Here is an 18,427-nt window from a genome sequence, read left to right as displayed (position 1 = left end):
CTGTGCATAAATGGTAGCCTTTTGTGTTGCAGACTACTTTGAGGTTCCAGCAGGGCTAAACACTGGCTGTTTGTGCTTTCCCCTTGTGGGAGTAATTTGTAGTCTCGTTTTGGTTGGGCTTTACCTCCGTAACACACAGCTTGTTTTTGGCATCGCTTTATGTTAGTTTGTGTTCTGCCTTTTGATTTATCCTTGGTGTTTAAACATTAGAAGACATTGGTCGGATGTGTTGGGCTAGTTTAGAGTATTTGGTTTTCACTTAGATTATTGGAACTACTGCACTTTTGGTATTGAGTTATCACGCCAAGTTAGGGGCACCCTCTTGTTTGTTATATTTGATATGGTTTACTTGGCAGGTTTCGTGTATTGTTTCTGATTTAACTTTTGTTTTCTTTCAGCAGTTCCGCTTATCCCAACACTTGGATTCAGGTTAACTTCCTGTTTTACCCCTTTTATTCTATTCTCACCATATTAAAATGATACGTTCCAACTTTACAACTGTCCTCGACTGTCTTTTGTGTTACGTCCCTCTCACACCCCTATAACGGGATGTAACATAATGGGGGCTCGTCCGGGAGGGACAGAGTTACAATGTCGACACTAAAAGAAGTTTATCTAACAGAAGAGGCTGCTACTGAACTGCATGAAATGCCTTGTTAGTCATGCAGAACTTGTTTCTATTACTTAAGTTACCATAAGAAACACATTTATATGATGGCAGCATAGGGACTAGCTTAGTACACTTTGAACAAAGAATGTGCATCTGTTTTGTGCTGGAACATTATTGAATAGTCTGAACAGCGTATTGCTTAGGGGTCTTTAAAAAATAGGGTTTAAACAGAACGAACATGGCAAGAAGGTGCTGCATCAATATACAGTATAAGCTGCTTTATTTAAACATTTACATGTATAAGACCTCATAAAAAAGGATTAACCCATTAATCTGATTAATATATACTTTTTTAAATAAAAAAAAAAGTTTTTAACTTTGTTTACACAAAAATAAAATAAACCTACTTATGTTAGGTAAGTTAAAACATCCATAGACAGCAATTTTGGTAAAACTCATTCTCTTTACATCAGGTGAATTGTGCACTGAATGTCTGCCTGCTTGTCTTGCAAATTTCCCATCTAAAGCCTGGCATCATGCAGTGTATGGCTGTAATAAGAGATGGAAGTGGGAGCAGTATGTTGTTTATTTCAACCATCTGTGATTGGCCTGAAAATTCTCTTTAACAGTTTACTGTGTGCCATGCAGGAAGAAAATGACTGTTCTGTGATAAGATCTGTGACAAAGAAGTGAAGTGCTCATGTTTTCGCTCACGACAATAAGAAGTCAGTTTGTCTTTCAAGTGAAAAATTAAAAAGCTCTCTTTTATGTTGTCCATCTCAGAAAGATGATAAATTATGAATGTTGTTGCTGTGCTTCCTGTTGTAAATAATTTATCATATATTCTGTATTTATTTACATAAATGTAGAATATTTTTTTGGTTTGAAAAAAAACAAAACAAAACAAAAAACACCATAAACAGGAATCTTTAATAAGTGGAGAATCCTGAAAATATCTGGTGTTATTCTTTTCATGTAAATAAATGGGAATTATCAAACTGTTATGTGACTCCTTTATTAAACAGCTCTGAACTATGATTTGTATGTTGTTTTGATGTGAAAGAGAGAAATTTTGAATGTTTGCATCATCTGCTTTGATAGTCTCGCCCTGAGTTTTGCATGCCATTGAACCAAATGCCCTTTGGAGACCAAGAGAGCTGAAATTAAATAAATGCATAAGCCCAAACAGGTTTACCTCCTTACAGGTGGATAATCATCTGCTATTTAACTAGCAGCACAGCATGGAGTGTTGTAGTGGGCACATGTATTTATGATAAGTAGTCGACATGGCCTACTTCTGGGTGACAGCTCAGGTCCCAGCTGGGCTTACCTCTCCTTCTTTTGTCTCCATCTCTTCCTTTGTTTGCTGCTCATTTTGATTTAATCACTTGTTTTCTTATTCCATTTATTTTCTGAATAAAAAAAATCTTCCTTACTACATGCAGTACACAATACATTGACACATCTTCTGAAAAGGCTGGCAACTATTTAATGTAAGTTTAGAACAAAATTGTAAACAAAATTGTAAACTGCACATACCCCATCCATCCATTCATCCATCCATCCATCCATTCATCCATTCATTCATCCACCCATCCATTCATCCATCGATTCATTCATCCATTCATTCATCCACCCATCCATCCATTCATCCATCCATCCATTCATCCATTCATTTATTCACCCATCCATTCATCCATCCATCCATTCATCCATTCATTCATCCATCCATCCATTCATCCATCTATCCATCTATCCATTCATCCATTCATTCATCCACCCATCCATTCATCCATCCATCCATTCATCCATTCATTCATTCACCCATCCATTCATCCATCCATCCATTCATCCATCCATCCATCCATTCATCCATTCATTCATCCACCCATCCATTCATCCATCTATCCATTCATCCATTCATTCATCCACCCATCCATTCATCCATCCATCCATTCATTCACCCATCCATCTATCCATTCATCCATTCATTCATCCACCCATCCAGTCATCCATCCATCCATTCATCCATTCATTCACCCATCCATTCATCCATTCATTCATCCATCCATCCATCCATCCATCCATCCATCCATCCATCCATCCATCCATCCATCCATCAGATCCAGATTTCTATACCTGCCCTTCAACCTAGGCTGGAGCCCATTCCAGCTACCGTCAGGCTGGAGGAAGGGTGCAGCCTGGACATTTAGTCAGTGCTGTAGACTACATTTGTGCTAATTTATTTATTATTTTGTATGCAAGGCATGGTCTAAAAATACAGTTTTGTTTAATTCAGTGCCTGGTTGGTGGATGCCATATTGAACCTTAACAGATAATGTTATAGCTTTCAGTCCTTGATTAAAATTTCACCCATCACACCACGTGATAACGTTTAAGGAACAGAACATGAGCTCAGATGGTCAACCAACACCAATTTGATGCCAGGTGATTGTATAACTGTTCAGCATTTTAAAGTTGATTACTTTCATGTCTCTCTTTTGGTACAGTTTCCATGCCTCTGCTTTTAACTAAAGTACAGTTAAAAAGAAGAACAGCCTTTAGAACAAGTACAATAGGGAAGAGATGCCTAAGAAAGCAGTTTTGCTCAAGGCAAGGTTTATTTGGAATATGCAGAGAAAAGCCAAAGGAAATAAATAAATAAAACAGCTTCTGTTGTTATAGATGTATATTTTAAAACTTTGTCAAGCAGTATTTGCATTTGAGTCCTAATTTTCTCCTGCAGCCTTAACCTGTGCAGCAGCTGTTTGTGATGTATATTACATGTCCAACATTAACTGAATCAAATCTGGACAGAATCTTTTGCTTTTTTTTACTTTATTATTAGTCTCTCATGTTAAATTTAGATGAAATCACTTGAAAACGTCTGAGAAAAAAAATGTTATATACTGAGAAAATTGTAATGAAAGCACCTATTTGTGCATTCTTGCATTCGAAACAGCTTGAACTGGGGGATTCATCTATTTTGCAAGAGAGAGAGAGAGAGAGAGAGAGAGAGAGAGAGAGAGAGAGAGAGAGAGAGCGAGAGAAAAGCATCAAGACTAACAGAAGGGGGCGCTTTTGCTCATTTCACCAGGCCAAGACAGAAATCCCACTCAGTTAAAAGTAAGTGGCACTTAAAAACATCATTCATTTAGACTGTCATTATGAAATTTTCTTTATAAGATACACGCCAAAGTTGTAAAATTCTGACATATTATAATGAAGACACACTGTGGGTATCTAAATATGTCATGCATTTAAAAATGTTATGCAAATTGATTCAAGCTGCAGGTCATAAGGCATCATTGTGACTCTTATTATAATAATAGCATAAAGATGGATGCACTATCATCACAATGCCCTACAGGCAGCCGTGGAAGTTTCAAACTTGACCTCTGACAGAACCAAGTACTCATCTGGAGGTTCTTACACACACAGATCATAATAAGGAACTGTTGTGTGATGAATATTGGAATAAGTAAAACATTTATGTGTGTTATGTGTAAGAAGGAGGGGGTGGTTGGGGGAGGCAACAGTGAAGTGAAGACACCACCCAACTCTGTCGGGAAGGGGAGGAGGTGCTAGTGCGTGCATGCGAGGGTGAGGACATGTGGGTAGTGTTTGTCGTTTCAGCACCGCGGACAGCTCCCGGTAAGAGCAGCCATCAGCAGCGAGTTGGCTCCTTGTGATGCTTTGCAAGGAGAGAGAGAGGGAGAGTGAGAGAGAGAGAGAGAGAGAGAGAGAGAGAGAGAGAGAGAGAGAGAGAGAGAGAGAGAGAGAACGTGAATTGGGATTTAAACGTCGTTTCACAACAGCAAAGAGTAATTTTTATTTCCCCCCAGAAAGGCGTTTGCGTGAACCATTCATGTATGTAATGACTGACTACATCTAAAATCACCAGAGGACGACGTGTGTTCAATTTTCCCTGAAGTTTCTCGTCACTAAAAGGAATTTAGCCCGAAAAATTTCTTCTAGTGTTCAAAGGAAGTTGAAGAGCAAACAAAAGTGAGAAAACCGCATCAGCACCTATCCGTTTGGACTATATCCTAATATCATTTCCTTGACTTTTTTCGGGTTTTTGTGTGCTTTCGAGTGTGTGTGGAGGACAATTTAACCCATATATCTGTTGGAAAATACTCCCCGGGAGCAAAAACAGCATGTAAGGCAAGTTTCTTTTTCCTCCGATGCATTAAGATTCTTTCAACCTCCATCGTTCCCATGTAAAGCTGTTTTCCCACAGGCGGTGAGAGTCCTACAGCCACTAATGTAAGTCTTTGATGCGATACATTTTCCCTCTCTCGCAGCACTGATTCTTCCCTCCTCCCAGTTTCCCATCACTCTTGTTCACCGCATTTTAAGCAGCTGCCTAATAAACTACTGGTCGGTTGATATAAATGGATTGAAGGGGGAAATAAAAGAAAATGCTTATTCAGATTGCTGCGAGATGAAGTTGGAGACTCAAAAGAACAGCGGACACAGTTTGCGCAACTTCTGATGCTGATCCATAGTTTTTTCTCTTTTTCTTCATTCATTATTTTGAGACTTGCCGTTGAGAGAGGTGTGTAACCTGTGTGAAGCTGTTCATGACGGAAACAATGGCGCTGAGTGGAAACTGTAGGACTAACCTAAAAGACCCGGCATTAGTCCAAAACAGTTTTCCAGATGTTGTTGAATTAAACGTGGGGGGTCAGGTTTATTACACACGTCACTCAACTTTGGTGAGCACCCCAAATTCATTACTTGGTAAGCTATTCTCCTCTAAAAAGGACGCCACAAACGATTTAGCAAGAGACCCCAAAGGTCGTTATTTCATCGACAGGGACGGGTTTTTATTTCGATATGTATTGGACTACCTCCGAGACAAGCAAGTGGTCCTCCCAGACCACTTTCCCGAGAAAGGGCGGCTGAGAAAAGAGGCAGAGTACTTCCAGCTGCCGGACCTGGTAAAGCTATTGACCCCTGATGATATCAAGCAAAGCCCGGACGACTATTTCCACAGCGACTTTGAAGATGGGTCTCAGGGCAGTGACCAGAGGCAATGCCCGCCACCCTCCCTTGTCCCCGCGGATAGAAAGAGCGGCTTCATCACGGTTGGGTACCGGGGGTCGTGCACCATGGGTCGAGAGAGCCAGACTGACGCCAAGTTCAGGAGGGTACCTCGGATACTAATTTGCGGCAGGGTGGCACTCGCTAAAGAAGTGTTTGGGGAGACTCTGAACGAGAGCCGGGACCCAGACAGGACCCCGGAACGGTACACCTCCAGGTTTTATCTCAAGTTCAAGCACCTGGAGAGAGCTTTTGACATGCTGTCGGAGTGTGGTTTCCAAATGGTGGCCTGCAACTCGTCTGTCACAGCCTCGTTTGTCAACCAGAACACCGAGGACAAGATCTGGTCCAGCTACACAGAATACGTTTTCTACCGTAAGTCACACCTTTGGTTTTATACTGCAGAAGTTGAACGTACACGCGCATGCACGCACAAACATACAGCCACTAGACGGCGCACTTGTTGTGTCAGTGTGTGAGGAAAAACATCTGGTAGTGTGGTAACGGGTGGGTCTTCCGGCAGGGAAGAACTTCTCTCTTACAGATGTGGGTGGTGACTTCCAGAGGCAGTGTGATGTCATTTCTATTGTACTGCAGTGCATTTATTCACATTTTATCAGTCTCATTTGCTTTGACAAGGTCAAAAACCTTGTCAACAGCATGGTAGATTTTCACGACAGACATAGGAATCACATAAAAATGTTCCATTTATTTGTGACCAGCATCCATAGTTGATATTCAGGTACCACTACACTCATGCTCAGGTGGAGTATAAGGTTTTGTCTGAGCCCTGTGGAACAAAACCAATTAGAGATCACCTTTCTTAATTAGGGTTAAACCAAGGTGTTGTTATCTCTCCATGGAAGCAATGGAACCTTTGCAGCAAACACTTAACTGAGAGGCTAATTCATATTTTGATCTCAATGTGTTCAAGCTTATTACGGTATGTTGCAGTATTCAGTATGCTCCTGCAGTTTATATTTCAGAAGATTCAACCAGATTTTAATAATTTCACTCAGAGCCACGGCAGCTGTCAGAGCAATGATTCGTCAAAGCCTGGCCATTTCCCATCACGGAGCAATTTGCTACTCCACCTCCTCTCTCTTTCATCCAGCCCATCCTTTTAACTTCTTGCATTTCCTTCTGGCTTTGCTATGTCTTTCTTCCATTTCTCCATCTGTGCCACTTGCTAGCTACAATGAAGGAGTCTGGCACAGAGGCTGTGAAGAACTCATCATGACTTTTATACTGGCCCTCATAAGATTTTATAATGCCACATTTTAATCCATATTCTTTAATGTAGCAGTGCACAATTATTCATAAACCTGTGTCTAAATCTTTGATACCAGAATAAAATGGTTTTTAACACATTTTTCCCTAAACTGGAAGCAGTGAGCATGTTTTAGAGGTCATGGGAAGTCCTGAAATATAAAAGCCTAAATAAGATGGTTGTGATTAAAAAAATTCAGAAAGATTAAGGTGCTGCTGTTCTAGCTGCAAATGTTAGTGATAATAATATGTTTGGTCTCCCCTGTGTAGGAAATAACTGTATATTTCAAAGTAAAAGTCCCAAAAGATGCAAGTTAGTAAACAATATGCTCAGAACTACTGCATAGTGTGAAGGCAGCTGTTGTGATATTTTCTAAATTTATGAGTACATTTTCTAACCAGCTTTCTAAGGGAATAGAAGTGAAGAGATGTTGGATTTTTTTTTAACATATAGAGCACTTTATTTAGCCTTTATTTTACCCTTGTAGGCAATCTTATCCCAGAAAACTGAACAAGTCAGCAAATCAGTCTGTGCATCACAGCTTTGGTTGGAGTTTCCTGTTCTATCCTTCATTTCCAAGTAATTTGTATATACCAAGCAGATCACCCTCATACTTGTGGCCACTAAAATGAAACCTTTTTTATATTCATAACATTATTAACATTTTTAGCTCCAGAGGACAGACAACAAACAAAGTGTTTTGCATATAATCCTACAAATGTCTGGCAAAGAAAAACAGATTTGGAAACATTCTTAAGAGGCATTTTGTTCTTTTCCTTTTAAATTTTACATTATTTGACTAAAACAGAGCTCAGTTGTGATAAATCAAACAAACTGTACAACTCACACACGTTCTTATCTTTGTATCTAAAATATTTTGCCACCAGGATAATAAATCACAAACATCAAATGGTCACATGGACGCAGAGCGAACAGGAGCTGAGGAACACATGAGAATTATCTGCTGGGCTGGGTCCAGGCTAAATGAGCTCTGCATTAATGGCCTACATGAAGCACAATGACTGGATGGCTCTTGGCTCTCACAGCTCCCAGAAGTAGCACTAACAAGCCAAATCAAGTGGCAGTGAGAGCTGCTGACACACATTCTGTAGACACACACGCATATATGCACACCGCACACTTTGCTTATGCAACATCAGTCGGTATGTATGCGAACCACCTCAAAAAACATTTCTTGCTTGCTTTCAAATAGCAACAATTTCTTGTTTTGGTGACAAATGCTCAGCTTGCTACACACTTAAAATCAAAGGCATGTAAGGTGGTGGGATGAGCATTATCTGCACTCAGAGTACACTGGAAAGCACACAAAGAGGCAAGAGTTTGCACACCTATGCAGATAACCAAGCATGCACACAATGACACACAAAGACACACAGGTTAGCATGGTATGCAAACATGCACTCTAAAAATCATGCAGTGAGTTTAATTACTGCAGTCATCCAGTGGATTGAATGTACTGTCTCTTGTTTATTTGCCCCCCAACACCTCCCTAATCGTCTTCTCCTTTCATGTCTTCCAATTTTGCTCTAGTCAGTCATAGCTGTCTTTTTTTCTCTATCTCAGTTCTTCCCTCTCCCCAGCTTAGTTTTTGCTCTTTGCGCCGCAGGGGCAAGGAGCACTGTGGTGGCACCAGTTGCCTTTACATGCCTCACTGCACCGTCACGCTGCCTGTCTCGCTTCTTATTCATGTCTCTGTGCTTCTGTCTGTCTACAGCCATGATTTTGGATTAACCTTCATCTTCAGCTGTATCATTTTGGTCAGATGTTCTTATTTCAACACGCAGCGCTGGACTTTTAACATTTTGTTTAGAAATTGTCTTTTAATTTAACTGTTCAAAAAGAAATACTTTTCTTAGCTTGGTTTGGAAAAACCTGACTACCCTGTATGCAGTCCTGCTCTTAACCTTATTGATCATCTTTTGGATAAAATGCAACATCAGCTGTGGGCCAGATCTTCCCTGCTTCACTATTTAAATGCTGATGCAGCTGAATGGATTCAAGTCCCTTCTGTCAGGTTCCAAAATCTTATTAAAAGTTATAAGTTTGCATGAAGTTAATGCCAACAGCTTTGTGATGAAATGTGCAAAGCTACATCTGTTGGTGGTGTATAATGTAGAACTGTTTCTGTAGTTTTGAATTTGCACTGCATCTGCCCATCACATGGACACTGGTGTTGCTGGTTAAATATCAGCTACTGCACTATTAGCTTTGCTAAGCTTCCCTCAAGAAAGTTAGATTGAGATAAAATTAACAAATAGCTTGTTTTGTACATCTGAGCTTCTTTTGATAAGCTAATCTGCCTAGAAGTCCAATTTTAACAATCACTTTCACACTACACAATCCTACACAATTTTACACTTTGAGAAGCAGCTGAACAACATCATAAGACAAATGAGCATTTTCAGTATTTTATTTATCATGAATATGGAAAGATTCTTCAGTAGAAAAGGTAACTGCAGCCTTGGCCTGAGAAGCTATTACCTCCTCTTTAGTGGAAATAATATCTTGTAGCTTTGTTTGATCATCATTCTCTGACATCATTCTCCTGAAAAAAATGATTAAGGTTTAACAGTTGTGTGGAGGGTCGTATAAGAAGCTATCTTAAGTCTGCAACAGAAGTGTTTATTGTCCCTGTGGCCAACCCTGTTTTTAATACTATTCAGAGAACCTCATTCAAGGCAGATTCATCTGCTGGTCAAATTAGCACGAGGGTGCTAACAAAAACCCATATAGGACACATATCATGAACAAAATCAGCTATGAGTGCCATGACTGTCAATTTCTGTTTACAATCTATAGGGTACCACCTACAGTGCAGTCACAGAAATGCAAGATCAGAGGTCTTATGTTCTACAGAGAAGATTGGAGAACCCAGCTGAGTTGTTGCTGGGTGTAGCCGCACAGTTAAAGTGCTTGCATAGTGAGGAACTAATGAAATAAGAAGGAAGCTGAGTTAAAAGGAGAAGTTATCTAAGCAGCTTCTAACATCTGCTACTGCAACTGAAGTCGCAAGTGAAAGTATCAGACTGTTAATGTATTTGTTTCCTCTTGCGTTCAATAATATTAGAAAATGCATCACATGCTGGCAGGTTGAACAAGCAGTCATTAGCAGCTGAGGCAGTTAGTATGATTATTATTATCATTATGATCTGGGATCATCATGACTGAGAGTATAGTAGATTTATTGACAAACAGTATTTTCTCTGTATCTACCCTGCAGTGCCCTATTTTATTTGACATGTTTTCTGTTCAACAGATTCACTCATTTGATTATAGTAATCAGTCTCTTTTCTGTTTGTGGCTATTTGAATTCTCAATAGCTTCTGAGGGTCTAGATGACAAAATGTATTTATCATTTTGCTGTGTCTTTGGAGTGACTAATAATTAATCATCTTTGTTAACTGTTGCTTAAGTGAATCCACATTAGGAAGAGATGGAGCAGCCCGCAAACAAAACCAGGAAAACACAAAATCCTGAAACCTTTTTGAAGTCTGGTGAGGAGACTGAAAAACCACTATTTTTGGCTCAGGATACACTTTCTTTAGCTTTATTTTTACATCAACAACAATCCAGCGAGGGAATTGTGTGCCATCACAAAAAGGCACTTTCATGTATGCTGGTGTGTGCTGCACTGTGCCATTAGTGGGTTACACACAGATGAGTAACTCCTTGTGTGGATAATGTGTTTTGGCAGGTGGCAGCGGTTATGGAGTGTGTGTGCCTTAATGCGTGACCCATGTTGCACTACCTGAGGCATTTGCACACCCGTTGAGCCACCAGCGAAACACACCTGCCTTCCACCAACCCCTCGCACACAGATGCACGTTCACGCAGATCCACATTGTCATGTGCATGCAGCCGACGGCAGACAAGTGCGCTCATCACCATATGAAACTTCATCATGCTCATCTTGCAAGCTTCTCAGGCCTGTCGGTGATGACATTAGTGCTGCAGGCCTGTAGGAAGTGATTAGCTGAGGAGCAGACAGGCCATGACAGCTCGGAGGAGAGTCTTGATAGGGACAGCTGCTACCCCGGCCTCAGCTCCACAGGGGAGTCCTCGACCATACACCTAAATTGTGTATTATTTAGTCTGAGGAAGAATGGAAGGTGAGAGGAAGCAGCTGCAAAACATTGTTTGATCTATGAGAGAAGAGCAAATACTATTATTCTTCTGTGCTTTGGCTAACAGTACAACACAGCTACTAGTGCTACAGTTGTGTGATACCTGTTCAGTGTATTGCAAAATAGTCCAGGTTGTTGTTTTCATTCATTCAAATGCTGCAATATTTTTGAGCACTGGCAACACTAAGACAAGAACTACAATGACATTAACTGTACAGTTATACCAATAGCTGCAATCCTGCCACCACAATCACTACTTCTCTAATTTAATTTCCATCTTCTAAAGGGAATAATTAACTTTTTCTGTGCTTGAGGGGGTATATTTGGGTGTCAGCAGCTACTTCCAACTCAAATACTTAAATAAAAAATATACACCGATGCTCTTTTCTGGTACCCTCTACATCTGAAAATTTTGTATTTTGTTAAGTGTGACATTGCTATTTGGATATGACACATACATCACAGTCCGAGCTCAGAGTTCAAATGCTGAGTGTCCTCATCTATATCTCCTCCTGATCTCAGCTTCCACATGCTGCATTAGCTGTAGAGTAGGAAGTTTAAACAACTTTTCTTTTTCATTTTGTTTTTCAGTTAATAGGAATTTCTCATCAGCAGATATATAGGTCACAAAAAAAGACAAAAACAAACAAAAACAAACAAAAACAAACAAACACACAAAAAAGACAAATGTAAAAATGCTCTTTCGGGACTTTGTTTAATATTTTATAGGGCATTGGTCTGTTTAAACTTTTTTCATAGTCAGAAGTTAGTTCTCTGATTTCCAATTTGTCTGGAATACACCATCCTCTCCCACTAGAAAAAAAATCATTTGAAGTAGCTTACATAAGCAAAAGGTCTAAACATCAGCCAGTAAAGATTAAAAAACAATATGGCTTCAGCCTTCCTGACTGAACATGAAAACAACTTAGATGACAGTTATTTATCATAGGGCTACAGTGCAACTACGCTGCACCCATGCATTACTGCCCTGAGATGTTTTACACAACGTCACATACCACTGTTTGTTTGTTTGTTTGTTTGTTTGCAAGTCCAGCCATCAGCTCATGAGAATTTGTGGAGGGTGAACATGTGTGCTGATAATGCTTTCTGCTTCAAACTTATTTTTCACTTGCCTACATAGTGTTTTTATCTCATTTATTCATATTCCAGTTAAACCCAAATACATGTAGTAAAATGTCAACTCTAAAACAGTCATCATTACAGAGAATCTTCATCTGCTATCAGAGTAATAATAAAAAAAAAAAAAAAAATACAATGCCTCCTGTTTTCAGTTTGGATTAGAAAATATTTGGCTTAAAATACAGCCTTTCATACCACTGCAGACTCCTAACGATGCATCATTGTATGATGAGTTGGGAGTAAGACTGAGATCGGCGATCTTACACATGTGTGGTTATTTTGAAACATAACTTTTTCTGTTAAGTATTTTTCTGGTGACAGGACTGGAGCAGTGGAATGACAGACTGAGTGAAAGCGAACCTTGAATGGGTTTTTCAGTTGGCAGAAAATCAACCCAGTTTTCATTTATGAAAATTTACTCATGTTTAAAAATAAAGAAAAATATATAATCAAAATAACCCGGAACAGCTTATTTATTTAAATTAATTTAGCATTTTTTAATCTATTTTTATTTTGTCTAAGACTGAACAGAGGGAAATGCAGGTGAGGTTGCAGGAAATTAGGGGACAACTGCAGAGACAGAAGAAAAGATAAAGTGGGTCACACATGGAGTGAAGAAAGACTTTGTTTGTCTTGCCTCCCCTTGACCTTCTCCCCTGGAAGCTTATTGTAGCCACGTAACGTAGACTCACATAATCCCCATTCCCTGAAGGCTAGGGAGGACTACCAAGTTCTGATGTACACATACACACACACACACACACACACAGAGAGAGAGAGAGGTGGAAAGCGAGAAATAGAAAAAGAAGAAGTGAACACAAAGACAAAAACAGGCTTCATGTAGTCCTTTGTGACTCCCTCTTCTCTTTGACGTCTACCAGTCCATTTTCTCTTCCTGTGACTCTTGACACTCTGTTCTTTCTCCATTGGTGCTCACAGCTGATATAATGCTGATGCTCTTCCCCTGTTGTGTTGGAATAAGTGCTCTGTGGTGCGACGAGGTGTGGAGCGTTGCCATAATGACAGAAACTGCAGCTGGAGAGACTCTTCACCAGCTCAGCTCACCAGCTGCTGCAATGCTTCAATGCTTTCATGGCCTCGCTATTTGCGAATCCTGGTTGGCTGGAAACACAATGTAAAGGGTACACAGAAGTTCTATTGCATTTGTAATTGCATCATCTAATCATACCAGCATCTGTTTCAACTGGGGGAGTGCTTGTCGCACTTTAGATTAATGTCTGCTGCAGTTTGGATCTTTGTCCTGCACGAGGTGATATTGATAATGGCCAAGTTCATACACATTTACCTAACCCTCAACTGTAATGTTGCTATAGAATATGACCCAGTGAGGATTTAAACATTTCCATTTTGTCTGTGGTCCATCTACACTTGTTTTAACTTGGCAATTGAACCCATATTGAAACTTCTGTTGCACCCAAATCACTTGGAGTTTTGGGCTCCCAGAATCCCTTCCACTCAGAAGTGTTTATTGCCTCTTAAATAAATTTTTATAATAATTTTTATGTGAACCTAATTGATTCTAACACATGGCTCTTCATAATTAAACACATTTCCACATGTGTCTTTAGGACAAAAGATATTCCCAAATCCAATTCTGACGAATAACATAACAAACTGAGACATTGTTCAATAGATCTGATGGATAAGAGGTTTCCTTTGCTACAACAGGCCACTTCAAGGAGAAACCCAAACCCAGACAGAAGCAAGACGCAGCATTGAAAATTAACAAAATAATATATTAAACTTATTACAATGCTGCTGAGCCACAATATCTTGGAAAAGTTCAGATATAATCCAAAAACAAAAATCCAAACAATGAATAAAACAGAAGATAGAATAAGTAATCAAACATTAACAGTCCAAACATTAATACAAAGAGAGGTAGGTGAAGAATGAAGGCACATTTACACTGGCACTGTTTGGTCAGCGTTAAACCTATTAGGTTTGAACCAAAGTAAAAACAGAAACCCCAAGACTGCATAAATCTATTGTTGCTCCATTGTTTTCTTGTGGTGAATGAGTTGTTTTTGGTCCTGGCCAACCGATGAGTCAAATTTTCTTCTTCCCCTTGCTTTTTTCTTCTTGGTCAGAAGTCGTTTCAGACAGTTTTGCTTCTAGTGAGCAGTTGTTGTAACTGCATAATGTTGTCCATGGTCCACCAGAGTAAAGTGCAAACATAACCCCCACCACTGTGAGAGAGAAAGAAATGGTTTCTGCTGTCAAGTCACTTTTTTAAATAAATAAATTTATGGTTTTTGATCTTTTCCTTCTCACATAGAGATCACAGGGTAGCGTCACATGCAACTCATTTTCACTGGCATGGTAACGTTTAATCCACTTTTCCTTATTGTGACTTTGTCCATGTTGTAATGTCAAAAACCCACCAATAAATTCTGAATAGAAAAATCTCTCTAACCTAGAGCCATCAGAACTTATCATTAATATGGCAAGATTCATGATGTAAACACAAATTAATAATCTACAAAAGTTTTAAGGACAAATTTTTATATAAGTCCTCAGGTCTTTGTTTTTTGAATTTTTTGTTTCTCTTCTTGGCTATCTAAGCTCTTAATGTACCTTTTACAGTCTTGATCAATCTGTAGATTTATCACAAATGAAACATCCATCAGTGCATCTATTTTTCTTTTACCTGTTTACCCTTTTCAGGGTCAGGGGAGCTGGAACACAGCTGGTATAGGCTGGGAAAAAGTGGACACCCTGGACAGTGTGCAGTCCATCACAGGGTTATAGATAAGCAGAAGGTCAATATTCAGACATCAGTCCTCAAAACTTCACAGTTTGATTATGTTGGGATCATTTCTTGCACCTCTGTTCCTCATTAGAATCACACGTTTTCGCTCACTCAGCAGTGGTCTGCAGCTTGATTGAGCATATGGTCCTATCACTTTAATTCCATTCCATGGTGTTTTGTATCTTCCGAGGGTATAATGTCAGTGGCATTTCATTTGTAAGCAGCAGTGGAGTCTTCATGTACATTAAGAAGGCCAGAGGCACTAATGTAGAAACTCCAGGGAAATTAACTCAGACAGAAATTGCAATGCTAACAAGCCTTATGTGTCCTTTTCTTTCATAAAACTACATTTTGACTGGCAAAGGAAGGAACATTAGTCTCAAAAGTATTTTCCTCTCTTTTATTTTGTGTTGGGAAAAGATGAAAATAAACATAAAAATAACATTACTGTGTTTGGTAGTCAGCCCTGCAATGGACTGGGGACCTGTCCAGAGGCCTGTACTACGAAGCAGGAATAACATACCCAGATATCTCTCTGTTTCCTGGGTTGACTTACCATAACATCCAGGTTCTAGATAAGTGGTACTACAAAGGTGGTTATCAACTCAATAATTTAACCCAGTGTTTTCCCATCTTGATTAGTGCCCACTCATATAAAAGGGGCGGAGTTTGCAGCATCTGACCAATCACAGACATGTAGAAACCCTCAGAGCAGCATACTTCACCATGGAGGAGCAGACAATTATTCTTCAGAAAGACAAAGAATTAAACACATCATCCAGGCCAAAAGGAACACTGTTGATGCAGCAAAAGCCAAGAAGGAATGCTGGCAGAAAATTGCCAACTCTGTTAATGTGTAAATTTGTGAGATTATAGAATATAATCTCACGAATGGTACAATATAAACGGACAGCACTCTGATCACTTAATTTCACTTTGTTAAGGCCCAGATGTTTTGGGGAGAGCTTTCTCAGTGCCCTTCCTTTCCTTTACATTTTTCATTCAGTTTTCTGAGGCTCAGCACCCCGTGTGAGCACGATTTGTGTTAATTATTAATTCCTCACCATGAAGGCACAAATGCATTCCATAAATTCATGATTCTATATTGGTCTTCATGTGTGTCCATTAATATTATTATTATTATTATTATTACCTCATTATTTTAGATGCAACCCTAGCAGAGGTAAATGGACTTGGGGAAAAAAAGTAAAAAAATATACTTCAACACAGTCAGTGACAAGGCATCTATCCCTAACAACTCCTCTCATGAACTGCACGCCAACATCGACGGGCTCTTCTAAAATGGGCAGGCCATAATCCAAGAGAACTGATTGGTCAGGAGGTGGTGCTTTTATACTCGTTGATCTCTTCTCCAGAACATAACCTGCTCTGGAGGTTAGCCATTCATCATAAGTTACCATGGTGATTGACCCTGATAAGAAGTAAACCAGCTACGTAGTATAGGGTTAACACTGAAGTTACCTGGATAAGAGAAAATCCAGCTTCATTGTACAGGTCTCAGGTTGTGTCCTGCCTCTCGACTAGTAGCTCCTGGGATATCCAGCACCCTGCGACCCTGCATTGGTAAATGGGTAAAGAAAAAAGATGGATGGATGGCTGTTCGAAAGAGAGTGGAGGCATTGGAGATAGAATTGCGAAAACATATTACTGATGTCAGGATGCTGCATCTTAAACAGGTATCTGATACTAATTGCTACTCATCACTGTCATTGATTCACAATACAACATGTGTTGATAATTAAAAAGGAGTGTAATATATAAAATATGCTCTACTTCTTTACCTGGTAATACCAGAAATTAAGGTACTGTAAAAAATGAGCAAAAACTCAAACATTGTGTCTTATCTTTCTGAGTCATCTCAGAGAGCTCATCTACTTGCTAGAATGTACTGTCATAGCCGTTTCAATCCTAAGTAGCTGTGGAGCTCTCTGTCCATTAAACCGCACTCTATATTACAGTGTGGGCATATGCACACAAGCACACATGTGGAGGTTAACATATACGAACAGCTCACAGATGAATAATGGCTCTCATTAGAAGAAAGATTATAATTCACTGCTCACTTAAACACACTTAAATATCTGCAATCTCCTCACTATTATGTTGCCTCCTTTTTACTGATTAATGTGAAACAGGTTAGATTTAGATGAATACCTCTGAATTCACGACAAAATGATTCACAGCAAACACAAAATATTACTCATATTGCATCCTTACTGAGCTGCAACTCAAGCCATCCCATGACCTGAGACTTCTGCTTAGATCGACTTCCTTTGCTTTCAGCTGCAGCCACCTTTTAAGACTGAACAGGATTTACAAATATATCCGAGTGAGAACAGAGTTCTCACCATAACCCATGAGTTCAGTTCTCTCATCTCCCTAGAAAGCACAGCTCAGAAATGGTGGACTGCCTCAAGCCTGCTCCATGTGTGCAGACTACAATTTTGTGGATTTGTTGAAATCGAACATCTGCTATGGCTGTCACTGTCTCAGAAAAATCAAACTAAAACTAACACAGGAAATACTACACATGCAACCAGCTGGGCTTTGCTTTTCATTGGTGTCTCATGGTTTCATGGTTTTTCCACATGCAGAACGAAGGAACCAGAAGTTAATACGACAACCGCCTTGCATCCTGTCTCCTCTCTAAGTTCTTCCAGACTGACACTTGTCATCTCTTGCTCGGTCACGTTTTCCTCTTTCTTTCAACGATAATGTCCTCTTAGATTTCTTTGCTGAATCAGCCACAGTGTGTGTGTGTGTGTGTGTGTGTGTGTGTGTGTGTGTGTGTGTGCTGACATCCAGTTGCTGGTGTGTGTGGCATGGTGCATATATAAATATATATATATATATATACACTACTTTTCAAAAGTTTGGGGTCACTTCCCTATTGAATCCCATGGCAAAGTGACCCCAAACTTTTGAATGGTAGTGTATATATATATATACATACATATACAATAGGTACTGGACCATTTTTGAGACCTTTTTCTATTTTTGGGAAACTGCAATGTATTTCCCTGTGGACCAACAATGGGTGTTTAACAATTTATCTTGAGATCTTGTTGCAATGCAGTAATTAAAACAACATTTCAGCACTATTTATTTCTAATTTACACTATTTACAAACCACAGCAAAAATATCATCCAAGTACTTATGAAAGTTTTATATATTTTTATATAGATTCTTCATTTCAACCACTCTGTTGCAACAAATTGACACTCAGCAAACATTTAAACTAAACAGAAAACAGAGTTAGGCAATATATACAATTGAAAATGACATTGTCTATGTTAAGGAACAGCAAACTGCGATTGTGATTGCTTTTATGTTTGCGTTGTTGTGTTCACCCCCTACTATAGCTGAGAGGAATTATAGAGTACTATGGCCAGGGGGACTAAAGTGTTTCTGAGTCTTT

The 18,427-nt window shown here is 39.4% G+C and overlaps 1 protein-coding gene across 2 annotated transcripts in view; it reads left to right on the top strand.

Moving 5' to 3' along the window:
- The first annotated feature begins 4,456 nt into the window (after window positions 1-4,456).
- Window positions 4,457-18,427, top strand: part of kctd16b (potassium channel tetramerization domain containing 16b) — a 95,626-nt gene continuing 81,655 nt past the window's right edge. For both annotated transcript variants that reach the window (XM_042009039.1, XM_042009040.1), the window contains exon 1: window positions 4,457-6,034. In XM_042009039.1, coding sequence (XP_041864973.1) covers window positions 5,197-6,034 — 838 coding nt within the window. In that variant the 5' untranslated portion in view covers window positions 4,457-5,196. The remainder of the gene's footprint in view (window positions 6,035-18,427) is intronic.

This window comes from Melanotaenia boesemani, chromosome 15 (genome assembly GCF_017639745.1).
Source record: "Melanotaenia boesemani isolate fMelBoe1 chromosome 15, fMelBoe1.pri, whole genome shotgun sequence".
In the NCBI taxonomy this organism is placed as follows: domain Eukaryota; kingdom Metazoa; phylum Chordata; class Actinopteri; order Atheriniformes; family Melanotaeniidae; genus Melanotaenia; species Melanotaenia boesemani.
The sequence above is the reverse complement of the archived record's forward strand: the minus strand, read 5'-3'. Positions and strand labels throughout refer to the sequence as shown.